Raw genomic sequence first — 23910 nt, forward strand, 5'->3', positions numbered from 1 at the left:
AGGTTGGAGGTTGATGCTTTTCTCAACTCTTTTACCTCACACCCATTCTTCTTGGAACCTCTAAAGCACAGTCATCCACTCAGCAAATATTATTAAGGGCCTCCTTTGTGTCAGGCACAAGGTGGTGTGAGCTAAACAAGACATTAGCCTTGCCCTTTTGGGGATGAAAAGGAATCTGTGCTAAAAAAGTAAATTAATTATTTAGTGAGCACCCATAATATGCCAAGCATTAAGCTACATGGAAAAGAATAATGACAAAGGGGAGGGAAGAAAAAGAGAAGTAAAAAAGTTTTGAGTGTCTGATGGTAAAGAGTTATGCAATTATAACTGAGCTTCTTAAATATTCACATGTTATTTAATTTCCCTGCAGTGCTACTGATAGGGTATTTTAGATAAGCAAACAGGAGCCCCAAGAAATCTATTCCTTGGCCAAGGTCACACAACTATTACATGGTAAAACTAGGTTTGGGAGACTGAGATGGGCGGATCATGAGGTCAGGAGATCAAGACCATCCTGGATAACACGGTGAAAACCCATCTCTACTAAAAATACAAAAAAATTAGCTGGGCATGGTGGCGGGCACCTATAGTCCCAGCTACTGGGGAGGCTGAGGCAGGAGAATGGCGTGAAACTGGGAGGCGAAGCTGGCAGTGAGCCGAGATCATGCCACTGTACTCCAGCCTGGTCAACAGAGCGAGACTCCATCTCAAAAACAAAACAAAACAAAAAAGCAAAACAAAACAAAACAAAACTAGGTTTGGAACCCAAGTCCCTTGTTTTTTCTGACACATCATAGCATGGTTCCCATCCCTGAGTCTTACAGGACAGGAGGAGGGAGCAGATTAAGCAAATTGGAAATCGAGAGTGATGTGGTACCTGTTATAGTTTGGATGCTTGTCCCTTCCAAATCTCATGTTGAATTGGCATCCCCAATGTTGGCTGTGGGGCCCAGTGGGAGGTGCTTGGGTCATGGGGGTAGAACCCTCATGAATGGCTTGGAGCTGTGCTCGATATAGTGAGTGAGTTCTCATGAGATCTGGTTGTTTAAAAGTGTGTGGCACCTCCCCCGAGCCCTTGCTGCCTCTCTCATTGTGTGATGCGGGGGCTCGCCCTCTGGCTTTCCCCATGATTGTAAGCTTTCTGAGGCCCTCACCAGAAGCAGATGCTGGCGTCATGTTTCCTGTACACCCTGCAGAACTGTAAGCCAGTCAAACTTCCTTTCTTTATAAATTACCCACCCTCAGGTATTCCTTTATAGTGATGCAAATAGACTAATGCAGGACCAAAGCAGGGGCTGCCAACTAAGAGGAAAAGATCAGCAAGGGACTAAGAGGACACAATCAGTAGGGAGAAGATCAGCATGGGCCGTAATAGGCAGATAAGTCTTTCCAGAGAAGGTATTTGAGTCAGAACTTAAAGCTGGCTAAGACAAGGAAAGATAGAGGTAAGGAAATATGGAATTCTCTAGTGGTCAGAATGGGGACATAATGAGCATTCATAGATTAATGAGGGCTGGAGAGGAACAGGAGCTAGCACACTCTCACCTGCAGTGCAAGGACTGTGGTAATAAAGGCAGAATGACTTATTTAGCCCTGTTTTGGAAACCTATTCTTCATACCTGCTGTTGCTAGCAGGGAAAATGGTAGGGAGAAGGAGGCCCAAGGAACTAAGATTGCTGTCTCTTGCTAGCGAAAACATGAATAAGATACTTGGGGTCTGCGGGCTTGGTTGGGCTCAAGTGGACATGAGGAAATATGGACTCTTTCCATCTTTAAATCCCTAGGATCATCTACCAAGTGTCTGTGAAGCTCAAGTCTATGAAACCGAGGTTAGGGGTGTGATTGGCCCTAGTGCACTGGGTGCCTACCTTCGTGGAGAGGGACAAACTGAGGACCCTGTCCCCAAGGAACTTGCAGTCAATCTGCAGTTTTTATAGTGATTATGTTATTATTGTTAATTTTCATATTGGTTTCCTCACTAGACTCTTAGGTCTTTGGGTCAAAGATTTTATTTTTTTCAGTATGTAGTATAGTGAGAAAACATGCATAGAAGCAGCATGGTGGTGGTGGCAGTAGCGGTGGTGGTGGGGAGCGTTGGGGAGACTCTGAAGAGAGGATATCTGGACTGGGTTTTGAAGGACCCATGGACATCTGGTGGCAGGGAGGGCATCCCAGACAAAGGAAACAGGGCATGCAAAGGCAGCTCTGGCAAAATAATTCATGAAAACCCAGGGACTAATATAAGGTCCCTTACAGAGAAATTTCCCATCAGTGGAATTTGGAGACCAGAGGTTTCATAAGGGAGATATGCAGAGAGGATCTTTGGAGAGCCCCTGAAATCACACCAGATAAGCACCAATCTACTTTTTAGTTAAATGGAGATCTGAGCTCCCAGCCTCCCCACACTTATCTCTTTGGATAATGACAGGTGCATCTTCAGGGTTCCTGGAATGAGTCAGGCTTTCAAGGCCATTTCCCTGCTTTTTTCATGTGCATGATGTTCAAGTCTCAAGAGAAGCAGCCAATTCCATCCTGACTTAAAGGAAGGGACTAGCCTAACAAGCCCATTTTTGATAGGAAAAATAATACTTCTAAGGACTGTTCTCAGATGGAGCTTTCTTATTGCTGGTGGAATTAATGAGAAACAAAGCTCATCAGCCTTGTCCTACAGGAGCATCCCTATTCTGGGTTGTTGCTGTGAACAAGTACTCCCTGCTGAGGAAGCGGAAGCTGAAGCTGAAATAGTCCCATCTGGCTTTTCCTCTGGGCCCCTTATCCCCAGCCTTTAAGACAAATAAGGAATAGGCCCTGTATGTCCCAGCTCCGTGAGGAAGAGGTACGTGGAAGCCTTTGTCCTTTCTTTCCTCCACTTCTACTTGGGTCTCTGCAGCCCACTCCCCAACTTCCTGCCCCTGGAAGGTGACACCATGTTTGGAGGGTGCCTTACCAAAGTGACCACTTGGGGTCACTGTGACTTCGCCCAAAGGAGGCTGAGCACTGTCTGGCCCAGGCCCCCAGGCCCTGTGCCTGGTCCTTTCCTCCTCAGAAGAGCTGCAGGGCGTTGAAGGTCTGGTGCTGGGTTTGGTGTTTGTGCACTGGCCCATCAGGGAGTGCAGACAGGGTGAGGTGGACATCGAGTGTCGTGGTCAGTGCTGACTCGCCAGCTGGACTCCCTCTGGAGTTTCAGATTTCTTCTCCTGCAGACAAGCACATGGCCTGCCAGTGTACCCTGAGGAGCCCACCTTCTCACCACTAGACCCCCATTTAGGCCAGAAACCTTGAAGGCAGCAGCTCCCAAAGCATGATCAGGATGTGCTTACAGGTGTCAGCCTAGTGTGTGTGAGTGTGTGTAAGTGTGAAGGTATATGAACTTATAGTGTATATGTATGAGTACATGAGCATGTGTGGTGTATATTACTGTCAGTGTGTGCATGTGTGTATGTGCGTGTGTGTATGTGCTTAAGTGTAAGTGCAAGAGTGTGTAGGTGTGTTTGTGTGTACATGTGTGCATGTGGTGCATGTGAGTGCATCATGTGTGACTGGCTGTAAGTCTCTGTTTTCTTGCAGTCCTATGTTGTATCACATCTGTAGAAACTGTCAAGCTTCTGGATTTTCTAGGCCCTGTTGGCAATTTTTCAGCTTGTCAACTGGAGATCGAGATAGTCCTGGTCCAGAGAGAGGCAGCAGGTTGGCAAGTGCCACCATGAGGCCCACAGGCAGGTGCCCTGTGGAGTGGGTGAGGGGTGCAATGAACAGGCTTTGGGTGGTTGTGAGAGCATGATGATCCTGTGACCACATGGGCCTGGCTCGTTTTGCCTTATTTCCTAGTCATGAGAATCCTCAAGGATCCTAGGCTTCTGTTCATGAGGGAAGACCAGGTGAGAGAGTGTGGATGGCTGAGGGCAAGTCCCCTCCCCTACTGCAAAAACACAACCACATGCCTTTTTGATGACAGATTAGAGCAGTCACCTAGTATACAAAGGCCAGAGTAGTGTTTATAATTTGCATTAGTCCCAGGCAGGGAAGTTGATGTTTTTGGCTAAATTGCAATCAGCAACTAAAAATCTTCTCCCTCCCCTCTCTCTCTCTCTCTTTCCCTCCCTCTCTCTACTTGGAACTTTCTAAATTATTTCTTTTTGTTGTTGTTGTTGCTGCCCAGAAAGCAGAGTGGTATTGTACCCTGTTACATGGTGCCAGGTTCTAATCTGACTGGTAAGGTGTGTAACACTCAAGGACCTCTTTGGGACTATAGGTATGGTGCACAGGCCAAACAGACACCATACAGGCTAAGTGACTGAGCCTGGGACAGACTTATTAAGGACACAGAAGCCACCAGAGCAGAGAGCAAAAGTCATTGCAGACATTGAGTCTATTGTTCAGAAGCAAATTCATATCCCAGAAGGAATTCTCTGGACATTGCCTGCAGAGAATAATGGGGGGCAGGGGAATGTTTTGAATTTTGGGCCCCAGCCTGGACTCTGTGTGGCAAAGGGCAACATTTGTAAAGAGGGAGGTCGAGAGGGGGTACTTGCTGCCAGCCAGCCCTGGGAATGTCTCAGAGACCAGGAGAGTCAGGAATGTGGATTCCACAGCAAAGAGGAAAATTGTGGACTTAGAGACAAGGGCTCCTGCAGGGAATGGCAAACACAGGTGCCACAGAGCTTTAAGGGTTGAGAGTCAATAGCGAGAGTAAAGGGGGCCTGACGTTGTGCCTGGAAAAGGCCAAGCAGCCATGGCTTCAGGTCTGAGCTTTGTGGGGTTCAATACCAATAAAAAATCAAATGGGTATTGAGTGCTTGCTGTGTGCCAGGCTCCATCTTAAGTGCTTGAATAGGGTTATATGTATGATTTCATTTAATCCTCACAACAACCCAATGAGGTAGATAGGATGTCTTTCAGGTGAGAAAACTGAAGTGCAGGAAATTTAAGAAACTTGTTCAAGGATGCACACTTCATGAAGCTGGTCTCACCCCTGAGTGGGGTGACTTCCAAAGCTGTGCCCTAAGTGAGTTTCATGGATTTCCTTGAAGCAGGGGTCCTAAAATGCAGGCTTTGAGTTGGTAGTTCTCGGGAGAAGAGGCCTCCAACATCTCTGGGGGTGATGCCTGGGCTGCTGGTGGCTGCACCATGCTGTGGGAGGCAAAGTTCTAAACCACTAGGCCACCTGGACTAAAGGAGGACATCCTAAACCATCCAGTAGCTCACAGACCTCCTCATCTCTTTCTTCTTCACCACTGCCATCCACTTACTGAGTAGTTTGTTGTCAGAAGCACTACCTTAAGCTCGTTAAATGTATTGTCTCATGAACGCCTCATGATGGCACTGTGGGGTCGGTGGTATCAGTCCCCTTTAACAGATGAAGAAACAGAGGTTTAGAAAGATTCAATCAACTGTCCCAAATCACACAGTAAGTGGCAAGCCTGGGTACAGAGTTGAAAGTCTAGGCTCTTAGCATATTGCACAGAGCACAGCAATCAAATCAAACTGAGTCTGAACACAGGTGTTGGAGGCTGAAAAACTTAACTTTTTAGGCTCCAAGTTGGAGAGTGAGGGAGAAAGCACAATGTTTTAGAGCCAAAGTCAAACTTCTCCCTTTTGTTCCTTTCTCTTTTTCATGGCTCTCCCTTCTCTTCCCCCAGATGCCTCAGCAGGAGAACCAACAATCCTTGCAACTAGCATCTCAGCGAGTACAGATACACTTGATTTCCTTATGTGCCAATAATCCCTTCTTAAATTATGTTAAGCTATTTGCCTTTATAAATCTCCCCAGCAGTGAGCTCCCTGAGATAATTATGTGTAATATATAAATGTAATGTAATATATATATTTGAAATGTTTTAAGTCTGACTGTTACAAAAAATCAACCTATTTAAGCCCCATACTCAATAATAATTTTCCCATCCCTTCTAGGTCTGTGGCATTTAAATTTGGACTGTCCCTTACATTTTACTTATTTAGTGGAAGCAGCCATGGAAGGGTAACCTTCTGACTGGTACTCAGAAGGAGTGGGTTTGAATAACAGCTGTGCCCCTTGCTAGCTTTGTGAACTTGGACAAGTTTTCAAACTCCATGAGCCTCAGTTTCCTCATCCGTAAAATGGGAATGCTAACCATACCCACCTCATGAGGTGGTTGTGAAGATTAAAGAAGTTATAACTGTATGAGGGTGCCTGGAATAAGACAGATGATCTGTGAGTGTCGAATGTTCTTTTTTCCCAGTAGAGGGAAATAAGAACTAGGACGTGTCTGGGTTTTCTGTCTCTCTCATGATTTCATGGCGCATCCTCCATCTGAACAGTTAGCCATTGATTTTATATAACTGCTAATTACCAAATTAGCCTGCGGCTCTAGGCAGGGATGAGCTACACTTAGAATCAGTTCCCTTCTGTATCATTTCAGTTTTTGTGTTTTTTTGGGGGGATTTAGCTTAATTTTTGTGACTGTTTCAAGCTCTCTGCGAGGCCCTATGCCAGCTGGTCTATCCTTTCTCTGCCTAATTCACCCCTGTTAATCCGCTTGGTCAGCATATCTTCCGATCTCCTTGCTGTGACTTTAGGAGTGCGTCTGTCTGGAAAAGGCATTTATTATATTTACTTTAACTGGCTGTATTTGGCAAGGCGGTCTGGGATTTCAACTTGGGAGGAAAACTGCTTTGATTATACTGCCCTTGTTTACTGTAAGTGCTCTTTGCTGTGTATCCCTTGTCTACCAAGACAGCAAATACTTTTGTAGGAATCCAAGACACAAACTAAACAGAATCTCTGTCTGTGAGCACACTGGCAGCTCCTGGTCCACAACTGTTTTGCACAGCATCTCCTTCATCTGAAAACCGCGCCCCCATTTCCAGTCTTCTACCCTTTGGTGAGTTTGGGAAGGGAGGTTTTCTTGGATGGTTGAGCCAGAGGCCCCAGGAGTGGTGTTGACTGGGTCTCACACTCCCAGGGGACAGGGAACGCTTCCCAGCCAGGTATCATTGTGACCAAGGACACTGCCTTAGTCCATGCCATCATCATTTCCCTTTGACTCCAGCAACAGCCTCCTAACCAGTCTTCCTGCCTCTGACCTTGCCCTTCTCTGTACAATCCAGCCATTACATCACCTTTCTTAAAATCCCTCAATGACTCTCCATTGCCCTTAAGAATAAACCCAAACTTTTTACAGGGTGCATATGGCATGACTCGGCTCTCATTTTATCAGTGAACTCTTGCAATCCATGCCCAAGTGGTAGTGAACTTTTGCAGTTTCATTCATTCATTCGGGAAATGCTGAACTCTGAGATTCAGTGATGAGCAAAACCAAATATGGTGCAATGTTCGTAGAGATTTAGGTTTAGGGTGGAGACTGATAGTCAAATAATCATGCCACACATGTAAAATGATAACCTGAGGAGTGCTAGGAGGTGAGTGGAAACTGGCAAGATGAGGCTGCTGGACAGAATGAACTGACCTCTTCCAGGAACCAAACAGGCTCCCCGAAGTGGGAAGTAACCTGGGAGTGGAAAGGAAAGTCTGCATTGGCTAGATGAAGAGGTTCCTATCAGACAGAGGGAACAGCATTTGCCAGCCCTGTAGCAGAAGGGAAAACGTATTTGAGAAATGGAAAGAAGCAGACTTATGGGCCTGGAGCCCAGAAAACACCAGCATATGTGGGTGGGACGTGAGTCTGGAGAGGGCAGGGGAAAACCAGGCAGGGCCTGGTGTCCATACTAAGGGTCTGGGCTTATCCTAAGAGCAGTGGGAGGTCCCTGGAATATCTGCATAGTGCAATGGCATAATCAAAAATGTACTTTGAAAAAGTTACTGGAAGGCCAGGTGCGGTAGCTCACACCTGTAATCCCAGCACTTTGGGAAGCCGAGGTGGGTGGATCACCTGAGGTCGGGAGTTTGTGACCAGCTTGACCAACATGGAGAAACCCCATCTCTATTAAAAATACAAAATTAGCCAGCCATGGTGGCAGATGCCTGTAATCCCAGGTACTTGGGAGGCTGAGGCAGGAGAATTGCTTGAACTCAAGAGGCAGAGGTTGCAGTGAGCTGAGATCGTGCCATTGCACTCCAGCCTGGGTGACAGAGAGACTCTGTCTAAAAAAAAAAAAAAAAGGAGATGTTAGCAGCTTAGAACAGGTGATGGCAGTACAATGGACAGTACTAGACATATGTGCTAGGCACTTAGGAGATGAGATCAATAGGAATTGGCCATGGGTTTGTAAGGTGTGTGGGTTGGGGAGAGAACTGTGAGGGTGTAGACTCAGCAACCAGCATAACCCTAAGAGATAGGTCTTACTCACCTGTCAGGGTGGTCCTGGTGGTTGGACCAATGCCCTTGGGGACCAGTATCTCGTGATATTGCTCACCCGCCAGGGTGCTGTACACAACCTTGTACTCCTGAACTTCGGCCTCACTGTTATCCCACTCGAGGTCAAGGCTGGTTGCTGTGCGAGAACCAACTCGCAAGTTCTTGGGGGCATCAATCTCTACAAATAGACAGACGTCACCAACATCACACATGATAATGTAATGTACATTTGTGGTGTATCTTGAACTCTGAAAAGATTGGCGGTGACAGCCCACACCCCCTGACCCTCTGGCTCACATTTGAGTGAACACTGTGACTACCCTTAGCTTTTTGGTCTGCCATGACAAATTCCTTGGGCAGGTTAGAGTGATACTTGGGAGCTGGAGATCAATACGCTTTATGCTTCCCCCATTTCCATTCAAGAGTTCCAGTGGCGTTCTATAAACCAGCCAACATCATAAGCTTAAAAACAAAACAAGGGAAACCCCAGTAGGAGAAAATCAGAGCCAGCTCCCGAGTGATGGAGATGGAATAGAACAATATCAAATTTGACTGCTAAACAAAAAGACTGTTGATTTCAAGATTTTGAAGTGTAAGGTGCCTTCCTCTGTGTTTACCTGAATAAACACAGCTATAAAGGTAAGACATATATGGACGATGTGATGTAGCAGAAATAATATAGGCTTTGGAGTCAGACTTCAGTTTGATCCCCAGCTCTGACATCTTTGGTAATGGAACCATGAGCAAGTCTTTTAACCCTGCTTGGCCTTGATGGCCACCTCTGTAAAAGGGACAAATAATACCAACATTTCAGGTTGTTGCATGGATTAGGCAATCCATGGACAGTACACAGCATGATGCCCTGTACAAAAATAGGTGCCCAAGGCCTGGGCTGGCTTCCTGTTGCCGCAGAAGCTTTTCCTGAGTTCCATCAACCCCAATGCTTGTTCTCTGGGGTTGCCACAAAAAGACCACGGGGATACTGCTTTTTTTCTCCCAGGGCTGGCTATCTCTTCAAGCTTCTTTGGGCAGAAACAGCATAAATAACTTACAGTGCAATAACGTGCTGCCCAGAACAACTGTCACTTAAAACATTTAAAATAGTTCTTGCCTTTGACACTTGAATTTAACTTTGGAGTGAACTAGCCATTCGTTCTGTGAAAACCTCGAGTGGAATGTTTTAATTTGCAAATGCAAGGCAAGTTTCCACCAATTGTTCTTGTGGAAGACTGAAATGCTGTGAATCAATCTGAGTGCAGAGGCTTCGGAGTGAGAAGTGTTCTGTTTAGCGATGTAAATTGGGTGAATCTTTTAGCAGATTTATGTCTCTGCAGCTTGTTTTCCCAAGAAATGTTTCCTCACTCACTGTACTTTAGCTTGCCAGATACTATGTATTCTTGATGTGTTATGTGTGCTATTTCTCTAGCAGTTGGATGGAGAGAGGTGCTTGGATAGATGGGCATGTGGAGGAACACCTGCCCCTGCATTGTATGCCCCTAAATTTCATGCAGGAGGAGAGGCTGGGCAAAGGGACTGGACTGGGCTTGAGGTGTGCAGCTCAAACTGAACTGGAGCAAAATTAATTTAGGTTTAGGGTTAAGGTTGAGACTTCTACCTAGTGCTCTTCACAACTAAAAACCCAAGCCTTGGAAATGTTAGACTATGCTTTGGGGTTTTCTTTTTTTTTCTTTTCTTTTCTTTTCTTTCTTTCTTTCTTTCTTTCTTTCTTTCTTTCTTTCTTTCTTTCTTTCTTTCTTTCCTTTTCTTTCTTTCTTTTTTTTTTTTTTATTTTTTATTTTTGATCACAGTGGTTGTGGCCTGTGGATGAAGGGGCAGTGTTGTCTCTGAAGGGACCAGACACCTCCAATGTCAATGATCCTGAGAGAAGTCAATCCTGAGAATGAGGTCTGGAAAGACGGTTGTTGGAGCTAGGATGAAGTGAAATTGTTTGCTCCCTCTGGCCTTGAAGTCTGACCTCTAGGAGAGAGGGGCCACTGAGGGCACCCCTGTAGGTGGGAGCTGAGCTGTTCTCTGCAACGTCAGTCAGTCAAGAGCAAGGCAAAGCCAGATGTCTAGTGGAGGTCGTGTGGAGAGACTTGAGACTATGGAATAGACATGTCTAGTCTCTAAAACATAAATTAGATTAAGTAATTCCCTTGCTTAAAACTTTTCTGTTGCTTCCTGTTACAAAATCCTAATTGTGGCCGGCAGGGTTCTGTGTGATCCAGCCCTGCCTGCTTCTCAGATATCACCATGTACGACTTCTATGCTTATTTGTTGTGCTCCAGCAATATATTGCTTTTTTTCTACTCTTGAAACTCATCAAGCTTATTCCTACCTCAGGACCTTTGCACTGGCTTCTGCCTTTGCCTGGAATGTTCTCCAGATCCTCACATGGCTTAGGTCATCTAGGTCTTAGTTAAAACGTCACCTTCTCAGAGAAGCCTTTTCAAACTACTCGATTCAACATGGTCATGCCTCTGTATCATTCATTTCACTTTTCATCATAGTACTCATAATCAAAATAATTTTGGGTGTTTATTTTCTTCTGCCTTGTCCAATTTCTCCACTGGAATGTAATTCATGTGAACCAGGATCTTGTCTATCTGTTTATTCTGTAGCCTCAGTGCCTAGAATAGTTCTTGGCACCTGGTAAGTGTTCGATAAACATACATCAAGTTTTAGAAAAGTCCTGTTAAGTATTTCAGCTGTGGAGCATTGAGATGCTTGGGGTGAGAAGGTGCAGAAAAAAGGATAGCTTTGAGTGAGGGTGCTGGCCTTGTATGAGCAGGAAGCCCTACTCTGCTCTTTGCAGCCAGATTCTTGGCTGAGGTGCAAGTGCCATCCAGCTTGAAACTGTGAAAGAACTTCCTGAAGAGTCCTAGAGTGGCATCACTTCCAAGCAGGTAGGGGCTTGAACTGTTGGGACTTGGATGTTCCTATTAGTTTCCCTGGACTGCCATAACAAGGCACCACCAACTGGGTATCTTAAATAATAGATATTATTGTCTCTCCAGGCATGGTGGCTCACACCTATAATCCTAGCACGTTGGGAGGCCGAGGCGGGCAGATCATGAGGTCAGGAGATCGAGATAATCCTGGCTAACATGGTGAAACACCTTCTCTACTAAACATCCAAAAAATTAGCTGGGCGTGGTGGCGGGTGCCTGTAGTCCTAGCTACTTGGGAGGCTGAGGCAGGAGAATCGCTTGAACCTGGGAGGCGGAGGTTGCACTGAGCTGAGATCATGCCACTGCACTCCAGACTGGGCGACAGAGTGAGACTCCATCTCAAAACAACAACAACAACAAAAAATTATTGTCTCACAGACAATAGGTCAAGGTGTCAGTAGGGCTGCTTCCTTCTGAGGGCTGTGAGTGAGGATCTGTTGCATGCCTCTCCTAGCTACTAGTGATTTGCTGGTGATCTTTGGCGTTTCTTGGCTTGTGGAAGAATCAAGAATCATTCCGATCTCAGCCTTCATCTTCACCATGGTATTCTTTTTGTGGGCATGTCTGTCTCTGGGCCCAAATTTCCCCTTTCTATAAGGACATAGTCATATTGGATTAGGGCCCACTCTAATGACCTCATTTTAACTTGATTATCTGCAAAAACCCAATATACAAATAAGGTCACATTCACAGGTATGGGGATCAAGACTTCAATGTCTTTTTATGGAACACAATTCAACCTATAATAGCAATAAAGAGAAATCTGGGGTATTCAGGTCAAAACAGCAGCCTCTGGTTGACCAGATGCTCTGGTGCCTGTGCTTGGAACCTTGAGGGATCTGCTTAAAGAGGCCTCCAGAGGAGAGAAATGGTGCCAGGAGTTCCCTCCTGAGGGCAACTGAAACCAGAGCTGCTGAGGGCAGGGAGGGGTTTTGGAGATTGGCCTCTGGGTTTTCTGGGCTGGCTTCTCTCCAGTCACAGGCTGTAGTGTGCTTTGTTCAGGGTTCTTTCCTCTTTCAGAACAGCTCTAAGACCCAAGCAAATATCCTACTCACCATGCAGGAAGCAAATCTCTGCTTTAATTGCCTGTGCACTGCTAGTGTTGGAGCCATCACCTGGAAAAGCACTTTGGTTAATTTGAATTTAAGCGGAGCTCTGAAATGACTGAGGGCCTCATCGCGAGGGTCTGGGTACCCTCTCATCATTTAACTGGCACCTGCCAAACCAGGCCTGGAGAATCTGTCTGCAATGCTGTTTGCATCTCCTCATCCCTTCTTTCCCCTCACCCTCCTCCAGCAGAGGGGAGCATATTTGAGGTGTAGGCTGAGGCTGTATTGAGAAGTCAGCCGCCTGACAGCTGCCAATCCACCAGGCAACCGGAAACAGAAAACCATGTAGCAATGAACTGAAACTCAGGGGGAGCTCCTAGGAGGCAGAATGTAATTGTCTTGATCGGAATTTTCCTGGGCCACCAGCCAATCCTGCTTCCATCTTGTCAACCTGAACATCAAGAATTTGTTTTTCATCACGCTTCTTAGGAGCCCTCCTCTCCTTTTTTGCCGCTTCAAACTCCTTATCAGAGTAGAGCACAAAGAAACCACTTTTCAAACAAAACTATCCTGAAATTAAGAAAAGGATGCAGGACTCGTTGTCCACAGACAATACCACCCCCTGAGCAAGTGGTATTGTGGAGGTGGGAAATGAGAAGCTGACCTAGAATTAACCAAGAAGGGACATTAACGTCTTTGGTTAAGTGAGGAAACAGAAGGGAAAAGAAATGGGCAGAATTTAGTTCATTGTTTCAAGGTGCACATTTGGTCATTCGGGATCCCAAGATATGTTCAGTAAAAATCCCACTGGGGCCAGGCGCGGTGGCTCAAGCCTGTAATCCCAGCACTTTGGGAGGCCGAGACGGGCGGATCACGAGGTCAGGAGATCGAGACCATCCTGGCTAACACGGTGAAACCCCGTCTCTACTAAAAAAAATACAAAAAAAAACTAGCCGGGCGAGGTGGCGGGCGCCTGTAGTCCCAGCTACTCGGGAGGCTGAGGCAGGAGAATAGCATAAACCCAGGAGACGGAGCTTGCAGTGAGCTGAGATCTGGTCACTGCACTCCAGCCCGGGCGACAGAGTGAGACTCCATCTCAAAAAAAAAAAAAAAAAAATCCCACTGGGCACCCCTGGGTGAGAGGGTGGCATCTAGCCCAGGAGCTGGAGAGAAAACCTAAAAGAGTATTTTTCAGAATCAAACCTTGCCTTCTCCATTTTGTCAGTGTCTGCATTTGCTCCTTTTTAACGGGAAAGCTCTTCCCTGCCCTTGATGTTTCCTAGGCTCCTGTCTCTCTTTTGCTGGAGAAAATGAGCTTACCTAAATGGTGAGTTTTGCAGCAGGACCTGGGTATTGTCCTTCTGTTCCCCTCTCTTGTGGGACAGGCTGTTCCAAGTGTTCAGGCCTCTACTTGTTCCTCCATGCTGTAAGTCCTAACCTGGGTAGTCTCCCAACTTCTGCCATATGGAGAGACTTGCCCAGGTCCACAGTGGCCATCCAGTTTGCAAACCCATCTGGCCATGATGCTAAGTTACATGCGGCAATCTAGGGGACATTTTGGTGTCCGCATGTTTCACTTTTTGCCAATTTATCAATTGATTTTAAACCCAGTGGAGCACAAGGGTGTTATTTATTTATTGAATCTTCTTGAAAACCCTGGACTCATTCCATTCTGTGGCAGGCTCTTATGCCACAATCTAAGGTAGAATTCTTGAATTAGTGATTCTTCAACTTTACCCCACCCGAAGATGCTGGTCTTAGATCTTACAGATGTTATCAGTTTTCTTTGATCCCTGGGTCAACTTGGAGTTGGCAGAGATATTATTTGACATGTGACCACCCCAAGGCAAAGAGGATGAGACTGAGAATCCAGATGAGAGACACAATCACTAATCTGATCACAGGCCCTTATTTACCTAATCAGGGTGCCAGGAAGCCCATCCTTTGGATGGTGTCTGTCCTACTAGCCCACTAGCTGGCCAGACTGATGGGCACTGAGAAAGTCAGGGAGCAAGTCACCTTGAGGTCTGGCCTTTCCCAACTGTTGGCAAAGCTCTAAGAGTCCCAGTGGCCTTGAGAATGTGGGGGTGGGTGGTCACCATAGCAAGGCAGGTTTTACATGGGCTTTATTAACTTCCTATCTGTGGGAATCAGCCTCATATGAGCCTTACTGCCATTACTTACAGGGTGAATCACAGAATTGGTCAGAAGGTCTGCTTAGAGTTGTACAGGTTGGGCTTGGCATAATGCCAATGCACACCATCATGGTGGTGTAGTCATTGTAGGTTTACAGAATTTTTATGATAATTTTCAGCAAATGGTAAGAATGTGTCTTGAAAAAGAGACACCTTTCCTGAATTCTCACAAAATTGCCATTTGAACTAGCAATACGGATGCTTGCACGTGTTCAAGACAAACTTGTCATTTTACAAACGGGACACCTGAGGCCCATGGTGGGAAAGGATTTATATCAAGCACAGATCTAGCTGCCAGTAGAGGTAGGATGAGAAGCTAGTTTTCCTCTCCTAGTGAGGGCGTGCTGCTTTTTCTCTATGCTGGACATCTCTCACTTCCTTCTCGCAGTGTCTGTGACAAGGCTGATGCTCTGACACACCTCGCCTCATTCCTAATACCCCTCTTGCTGTGATGATACCACTGGCTGGCTCCACCCCTCTTTCCCTCCTTGTGCCTCTCTCCCCCACCACAGCCTTACCTGTTGTGAACTGAGTGGTGGCAGAATCACTCTCGTTGGTCCCTCGGACAGCACTGACTGACACCTCGTAGCGGGAGCCGGGCCGCAGGGCCTGCACTGAGTATTGGCTCAGGGGAGGCTGCAGCCGGAAGGTGGTCCTCCCGCCTTCCCCGCCCACCAGGCCATATTTCAAGAGAATGAAATCGACTTTGGCTCGAGGGGGGATCCACTCCACAAAAGCCACGGTGTCAGAGACATCTCGAACCAGGATCTGCGTGGGGCCATCAATGACTGAATGAGAAGGATCAAATAGAACAAAAAGTTTGAGTGAGAAATAAACCTTTGGCGTCAGCTCTCTCTTTTCCTCCTTATGGAAGTCTGGTCAGTCAGAGAGAGGATGGGTATTATTATTGCATTTTACAGATGAGGAAAATGAGACACAGTAAGATGAAGTATCTTTCCTGAGGACATGCAGTTTGCCTTGGTTCCCCTGAATTTTGGTCTAATTGTTCTTTTACCAGGCTGTAGTTTTCAGGTGATGGCACTTCCCAGTCTGAGCAGGGGAAGGGCACTTGCTGGCTTGAAAGAGTCGGCCCTGTTTCTTTCTGGAGGTCGTGGGACAGAGAATTGAGAACTGGGTTTCTGGCACGTTTCTGCCACTCAGCTCTCACCTTCTTTGAGCCCTGAGGAAAGACCTAGGAAATGACCAGACTGCCTAAACATCCAAGACTTCCAGCTTGGTTGCCAAAGAGGTCATAATGAGTATTCAAAAGATGTCCCTGTTCAGCTACTCTAACAGCCCAGTCAACACAGTTACTAAGACCATTTAAAAACCAACAGACACTTGCATTTGAGGACATGAAACATGCCTTCTGGGTAAACTTGCTCCTCTGGATAAAAGGATAAAAAGGACCCCAGCTTTGGAATAGCCTCTTATGGGTCATTTTTCTCCATTTGTTCTGGCATATTTCTACACCAGAAGGGCATTACAGTCACCTCTTCCAGGTTCTCCAGTGTATGTCCCTCATAAGCCCTAGCCTCTGGCACTGTGCAGGTCAGGGCAACACCTGGAAAGCTGGTGGATTTCCTGCAGGGCCCACCACCTGTGACTCCAGCACCCACTTGAGGTTCTGTTCATACTGAATTAGATAATGGGGAGGTGAGGGAATGTAGAAGGAGAAAGAAAAAGAAACAGCCAAGTGAGGAGAATAGGAAACGGTCTTCTCAACTTCTCATGGGATGTCTGCATGGCCAACATGCTCTTGCCTCCGTGTTTTCATTTATTATTGGGGCTAGAGCCAATTATTAACCCTTCTGGCTGGAGCCGATTATTAACGTTAATATTCTTTAAGGATTTGGAACTAAAACCAGAACTCTGGTTCTCTAATTAGCCTGTGTTGGACCATGCAGAGCCAGAGCCGGTGTGGCCATTTTCTACTATTCTGATACTGGTATAGAAACCATTTGATCTGGAGAAAAGGGGAAAGAGGGAGAAAAGGAGAGAGGGAGAGGGAAACCAGTGGCCATGCAGAGTTTCTAGAAAGATATATGGAATAATTTGATTCTTGTTGTTCCACTTTCTGGTGCAAGTCTTTTGTGAGGCCCAGATGCATTTCTGGCCCTGGGATTCCCATGAGACACTCTGTGTCCTTCCAGTAAATTTTCTATTCTGCTTCAGCTGGTTTAAGTAAGTCTCTCTTCCTTGTTACTGGAGAGCCTTGACTTAGACTTGTTTCTATCCAGTCCACTCTGGCCCACCTCCTAGTCTGTCTCCAAAATGAAGTTTCTCCCTCAGGACTGTCTTAGACTGACCTTGAGCCTCTCAGTTTTTCAAGGTTGAGCCTTTCCCTTGGGTACTCCTCCCTCTTTCCGGGTCTTAGCCTAGTCCTGTTCTCTCTTAAGCTGCTTAGGACTCTTGGTCCAGCACCAGCTAAAATGAAAATCACCAGACCACTTGGGTGCCACATGGTTTGGAGTTAAAATGAACTCCTGGTTTTCATATTTGAGGTAGTAATGTGATTTAACAGAATATATCCAGCTTCTTTTCAGCATGTTGCACTTGGTGGTTTTAGATAACTTAGGCCTTTTACATTTAATTTAACTTAATTATGAAATGGGGGAAGTGGCCTCCTAGGTGCTGTGTAAGCTTGATATCTGAAGCATAGTAGATACTCAATAAATGTGTGTTGAGTAAATGAAATAAATGGAAAATCTTCTTTATCCATGAGAAAGAAGGGGAAGCATTTCAATAAACTGTAGCTTTTGGGGAAAAAAAAAAAAAAAAAAAGGTGTCAGGGAAATGCAACTGACCACAAAAGGCTTTTGTCCTTCAACTCTTTAAATCCAGAAAACCCTAATCATAATGGATTGAACATATTAAAATGTGATTATGTAGCACAAAGGGCTTTAGCTGTGGGAGGTCTTGTAATTTGCATTCACAAAATGGCCTGCCTAGAAGAAGGCAGCCTGAGTGCCTGATGAGGACACAGAGCTTCACAGTAGGGGGTTGGTGTAGGTCAGCCCTTAGCAGAAGGAAATAATTAAACAATCGTTTCCTAAAAACAGCACACAGGACTGGGAGCCAACCGTCTTTTTCATAGCCACTCTTGGATTCTGCCCTTTCGTTGGCCACTTGGTAGCAATGTTCCATTCCAATCAAGGAGGTATCAACTTGCTTTCAGCTTTGGTCCTAATGTCTAAATAAACACAACCCCTGCTCAAAAGTAAACTAGAATAAATGTTTTCCATTTCTTCATGATTCTGTAGATGATGTCAAAATATTAAGGACATTTTTTCTTAAATGAAAATAATTCTGCCTAGCTTTACCACAAATTTCTAGATCTGGAATTTTAATTTTAATCTTAAGGAACTGCCAAACCCAAAATACTGCAAATGTTATAAGAATGTGATTTGACTATAAGACTAAGGCAAGGCTGGATTACCTTCTCTATGATCTCTCAATATTCTAGGAGAAAAACATTCCTTAACTGCAACATTTTCTATCCTCTTATGAACCATCTTCTCCTTTTAGCCTTTTGTCTTTTACTAATACTTTCTTAATATCAAATCACAGGAATAATTTGGACACCTTGAAACATTTCATATCAGAAGAGGAGAAGCTGCACCTGCTATTGTTGGGCTCATCCCAGGACACCCCAAAGTTTGGCACCTTGGTGTGCTGAGTGCTTTGAATTAAAGAGGAATGAAAGAGCTTCAGAAACAGCCCCAGAAGTGAGCAAGGTTTTTCTGACCATCTGCAGTCCTCCCGTCTCCTGACCCTTCTTCTCCCCTTGAAGTGATTAACAGAAATCAGAATTCCTCTTCCTCAAGGCAGGTCATAGAAACTAGAACTCCTCTTCCCCAAAGCAAGCCATAAAACCTAGAAAGGTCACTTTTTCCCTCCTCCCTTCTCCTTTGAGGACCCTCATTCCAGTGGGGTCCTGCCCCATCGAGGAGGTGGAGAAGAAATGCTTCACAGAGAGGCCAAGAAGAATCTGAGCAGACAGGCCTTGCTAGGTCTCCCCTTTAGACTATTACCATTAGATCATAGCCATTTGTCCATTTACATTTCTACATGGCTGTCCATTCTTCCTCAAACCTAAGCATAAAAACAGATAATATCCCCCACGTCTTTGGGTCCTCATTTCTGAAGGCTCCTGTGTCACGTGAAACTTTGATTAAATAAATTTGTTATGCTTTCTCTTGTTAACCTGTCTTTTGTGATAGCAGTGTTGTTGTGACTTTTCCTTTCTGCCCCCAAGTTATGAAATGTCAACTCTTCAGTTTACAGCATAACCTTGGGGAACAGAGCTGTGGAAAACCTCAGCTACCAGCCTTCTGGAGGGATTCCTACAGAGCACTTTAGGTTTTATGGTTAAAAAACATACTCTGGATCAGAGTTTCTTCTAAAACATACTTTTTGGATTAGACAATGGTTTGAAAGCTTTTTGGGTGGTAAACTTTTTTTTTAAAGGACAAAAATCTTAATTGGATGTACAAAATATAAAACAGATCAAAGTGGAGCTGTCCTGGTTGGAGGCATGGAAGAAAGAGTAATTAGAGGTCTGGCTCTCCACTGGATTCTAGCCTTGAGGCACTGCCATAGAACCTTGGTGCATTAATGGAACACAAGCTACTACCACAATAGTTCTGAACCAATGTTTTCTAAGCTGAGCTTAAGCCTCGGCACCTGATGCTGTTTGGTTTGTATTCAATAGCGGAGCATGAATCACTAATCTGTAAACGTAGTCTCATTACATTGTGTTGTGGGTCTCATTTCTGGTCAACTCAGCCTTTTGTCCTGAACTTAAAACTGGCTTTCTGGTGCATCAATTTCTGTTTATGAAAAACACATAAAGCTGTACCAATAGTCACCTATCTCAATTTCTGTTACTGTCAGGGAAAGTTGCTTAGCCTCTGAGTTTCAGCTCCATCAACAATAAAACAAGAACCAAAACTTATGCCAGATGCTATGTATAACTTTCAAGACATTCTTGGTGAGGACACACATTGATATATCACAATAACTAATTTACAGCATTGAAGTTGAACATTCTTTGTTAGCTAAGGAAACAATAAGGCAAAATATGACAATTAATGAATCAATCCTGGAAATATAATATAATCTTGAATGAGGTGAACTGTGGGATGAAATAATAATAGACTTAAGCCATCACCTTGAACAGTGACCCAACCCATACCTCCTCACTTTTGAATGACTTGTTTCCACCACTTTCACTTCTGAGTATGTTCTGAGTATATGTGTGTATACCAACTATTGAGCACTCACTCTCATCAGCACAGAGCTGATTGCTTTGTGTGCTTTATCTAATTCCATCCTCATATTAACTTAATGAAGGAGGTACTCTTGTTTATCATAAATTATTCTTGCTTATCTTGTAAAATAAATTGAGGTTTGGGAAGGTTCAGATGACTTTCTCCAAATATCATCACAGGTAAGAGTGAGTCAGCTCTTGCTGCTTCCAAAGCTCATTGACACCAGGGGCTGACAAATGAGGCTTCTTCATGAGTAAGATCAGAATAAATATAATGGAAATATTAAAAAAGAATTGTCTCCATGAAACACTCTCCCAGATGTCAGTGCTTGTAAGGATGAGTAATAAGGAAGATGATGAGCTAAGCATCTGGTAGAGTAGCTCCATCGCCAGGTACCAGAATTGTCCCAGCTCTGGGAGAAATTCTAGCACCTCTTTTGTCTCTGCACTCCTTGGGGAATTATGTGGTTCTTTTCCGAGTGACCTAGTAGGCAGCTCTAGGGAGAAGGGTTGGAGGCACTCACCTGTGGAGACGCTGGCCGAGGTAGGGGGGCTCCGGGCCTGTTCTTTCAGAGCCACCACATTGACAATGTATTCCTCCCCAGGCTTTAGTCCCGTCTGGTTAAAGGACGTAACATCACTGGGGACCTGAGCAATCACTCCCCCTTCATTGTTCTGGACAGTGGGGAGAAGCAGAGAAAGCAAAAGAGAAAAGTCACTGGGAGAGAAATCTGATGAGAGAAAGATAAAGGTGTGGAATACTAATTGTGGGCTGTGAATTTAAAATAGGGCGAAGTCTCTTGCCTCCTCGCTGACAGCTGAGTATCTGGGGCCAGAAATAACTCCCCATGGACTCCACAAGAAAGAAACCACCCTATGAGGATTTGGCAAACGGAAGGTCAATTTTTAGGAACATTTCTTTCAGCTCTCCTGAGTTTGCTGAGTTTGCCAATAAAAATTAGTCATGAGGTGGTGCAGATTGGCTTTTGCCAATGATCAAATGTTTGATGGTTACGGTTAACATTCATCAGAGCTTTTTGGCATTTATCGTAATGAACATGCCTCTGGCTATTTAGAAGAGGATAGTCATGTGTGTTTGTGTGTAAACATCTTTATATACACACACAACACATGTCAAACTAAGACATTGCCATGAGATAATTGTTTATGAGCCAGAGCTAATATTTTGCTATATCTGGAGTTTCTCATGGTGTTACATTCAGTGTGAATCTGTCAATGTCTCGTTTCCCCTCCACCTAGATGAATTAGGACTCAGTGAGACAACCAAACATGAAGTACAAAGAAAGGAAAAAGGAAGCTTGGAAAAAGAGAATAACAAGAAGCGAAGAAGGAGACAAGAGGGAAGAGACAATGAGAAAGAGTAACTTCACAAGATTGAATCTAGAATTTATTATTTATTATCTATCTTTCTATCTTATCTTTCCCTCTCTCTTTCTCTCCATATACTTTCTATGAGTGTCCTTAGAAGTGGAGGAGACAAGAGGGCCTTTTTTGGAGGGCACTGCCATGCTCCCCTATTCTTTGGTCTCTATTTATGGTACCCAGGGTGCCTTATATGTAATTTATAGCTGTACTCTTATAAATCAGTGTCATGAATGCCCCCCAGTGGCCTCAACGTACAGATCACAGCAGTTATTAAACCACGTGGCCATGCATTTGGCCTTGGCATTCCCTGGTCAGCTTCTCTTTTAATTAGAGTTTTACATATTGGATACATGTAACAGTAGAACCTGGCATAACTTTTTCTTCCTGAGCAACAAGGTGACTTGATTGTTCCAATTGTTATACAACTCAATTGCCTGCCATATTTTATTTATCATTTTAACTTAAATAAGACATATTTGTACAGATGTCTGTTTAGATATATTTACCTTGCTGTGAATGTGACTATGATATGACTGTATCCACATAAGAGAATGGGGCATACAGGTTTAGTGAATGGAGCCCTGGGATAGGAGGTGGAGGCCCAGGTACTCATTTTAAGCCTGTCACCAACTAGTTGTATGATGTCCTTCAAGTTTTCTGAATCACAGTCTCTATAAATTAAACTAAACTAGATGTAAAATGAGGGGTCCTTCAAGTTTTCTGAATCATAGTCTCTATATATTAAACTAAACTAGATATAAAATGAGGGGTCGTACCCTGTGAACTTGAAGGTCTTTTGTAATTCTAACAGTTCATGGCTCCAAGAATTTTGGAGTAAAAGAATGGTGAAATCATAGTCTTGTTAGCCAAAAATGTATCATTTGTCATTAAGTCTGATGAATGGCTAAAAAACGTTCTTTGATGTTGAAGAATAAAGACAGAGGGAAGGAGTCTGATTGAACTTTATATCCTCATGTGTGGTACAGTTAGGGAGGACACTGGTAGGGTCAACAAATTCTGGAAATCTGGAGCCAGGCATGCACCTCTGGCAATTCAGAAAAGTTAGTTTTAGAATTAAGAAAATAAAGAAATACTGCCTTAAAGAATAGAAAGGAATCTTAGGATACTTTAAAAGTCATAGACTAATAAAATAAGTTGCTAAATTAATAGGTTACAAATTTATTATGAGTAATCCAGGAGACCCAAGGTGTCTTTGTGTTATGTCTATAACCTTTAGAGATTGATGCCACGCAAGCTGACTTTTCTCTGGTGCATCTGTCTGCACAGAATGAAGCTTTTGACTGATTATGTAACTGATTCAGTCTGGCTTTTCTTATGTTCTAAAGAGAAGCCTCGATTTTTTGAGGGTCTGGCTTTCACGCTCACCAAAACCATGGTTCATCAGGCCCTAGAGTTATCTCAGCAGAGAGCTGGAGCTGGTGGCTGCTTCCTGCATCCTCTGTTCTGCAAGGTCAGGGTGCCATGATTGGAGTTACTCTTGTCAGTGGGTCATTACCACATATTTGTCACAGAAATGTTCTATATCCCAGACACCCACAACATGCCATTTTGTGTCTTTAATGGCATGGAGAGAGATATTGGGTAGCGCCTTCCTTGCTGCCCCTGATTCCAAGCTAAAGGTACAAATACTCCAAATAAGTCTGTCTGACAGTTTAATAGGTGAGTGTTACCTTTGGAATGAAGCTGATTTCCCACCCATCAAAGGAAAATGAGAAGGGCTCCCACTGCACCTCCACGGTGGTCTCTGTGATCGTCTTAAATTGTAGCCCTTGAGGAGTGGAGAGATCTGGAAAACAGCAATGTAGGTGACAATGTCATGGCTAACCCTTGGGACAGAGAGCATTGCCTGATGCTTTGTCTTGGTGAACTCCCTCCACGCCATGGGCATGGTGGTGTCTGGTGGACAATCCCAATCTTACTCCAGACACAGTGAGTCCCAGGTGCAGGAACTACCCATCCCACTGTGGCCCTACTGCTGGATGTTGATGGAATACATGAGTTAACTTAAACACAATATATAGAAATAATTTTAATGCTTTTTATTACATTAATAGGTTACTATTAAAATGCAGACATCCTTTTCCCTTTCTTACTAATGTAGTAGATCTTGGCATTTCATATATAATATAGTGCCTTTTTCAGAGGACTTGAGCAGTATCTTTAGAAGCTTTACAGCACTCTCGGGAGGCACTATGATGGCTTCTATCAGTGTTGTCATTTTGCATACAGGAAAAGAGAGGCACAGAGAAAGCTAACTAAAGGTGTGGAGCAAACCAATTTCAGAATTAATACTAGAGTGATTTCCTTGATCATTGATGCACATTGAGAGTATTTTGTTTAGCTCAAATCAGTAAGTCTAGGATGGTCTGAATTTTTCATTTCGTGTATCTCCCTCTTTTCCTCCCACCGCCCCTTCTTCCCCAACCACACAGACACATACACATGCACAGGTTTTGTGAGATGGAAGTGTGCTTGTCCTAATGGAGTTCCAATTATCAGCCCTGAAATATGACAGCATGACTTTTCTCAGTTCTCCAGGAAGCCTGCTCCCATTTTAGCTTTGCCTCTCATGGGCTATTCCCATTGGAAAAAGGACAGATTTTCTCATCTTTCCTGTTTGGAAGCGTTTTCATGCTTCTTGGTTGGAAGGCAGGGCTGACTGTGAACCCACTTGAAGGTGTGTCAGGTGGTTTACATGATCTTGTCCTTGTCACCTGGGAGCTTGCCTGAGGGAATGCCCTG

The 23910-nt window shown here is 44.5% G+C and overlaps 1 protein-coding gene across 3 annotated transcripts in view; it reads right to left on the reverse strand.

Annotated features, from left to right (window-relative positions):
• Nucleotides 1-23910, reverse strand: part of TNR (tenascin R) — a 93067-nt gene that overhangs the window by 56828 nt on the left and 12329 nt on the right. For all 3 annotated transcript variants that reach the window (XM_017866966.1, XM_017866967.1, XM_017866965.1), the window contains 4 exons: nucleotides 22839-22954; nucleotides 20286-20436; nucleotides 15008-15277; nucleotides 8287-8472 (listed from right to left, as the gene is read on the reverse strand). In XM_017866966.1, coding sequence (XP_017722455.1) covers nucleotides 8287-8472; nucleotides 15008-15277; nucleotides 20286-20436; nucleotides 22839-22954 — 723 coding nt within the window. The remainder of the gene's footprint in view (nucleotides 1-8286; nucleotides 8473-15007; nucleotides 15278-20285; nucleotides 20437-22838; nucleotides 22955-23910) is intronic.

This window comes from Rhinopithecus bieti, unplaced genomic scaffold, assembly GCF_001698545.2.
Source record: "Rhinopithecus bieti isolate Rb0 unplaced genomic scaffold, ASM169854v2 scaffold_1853, whole genome shotgun sequence".
Taxonomy (NCBI): Eukaryota; Metazoa; Chordata; class Mammalia; order Primates; family Cercopithecidae; genus Rhinopithecus; species Rhinopithecus bieti.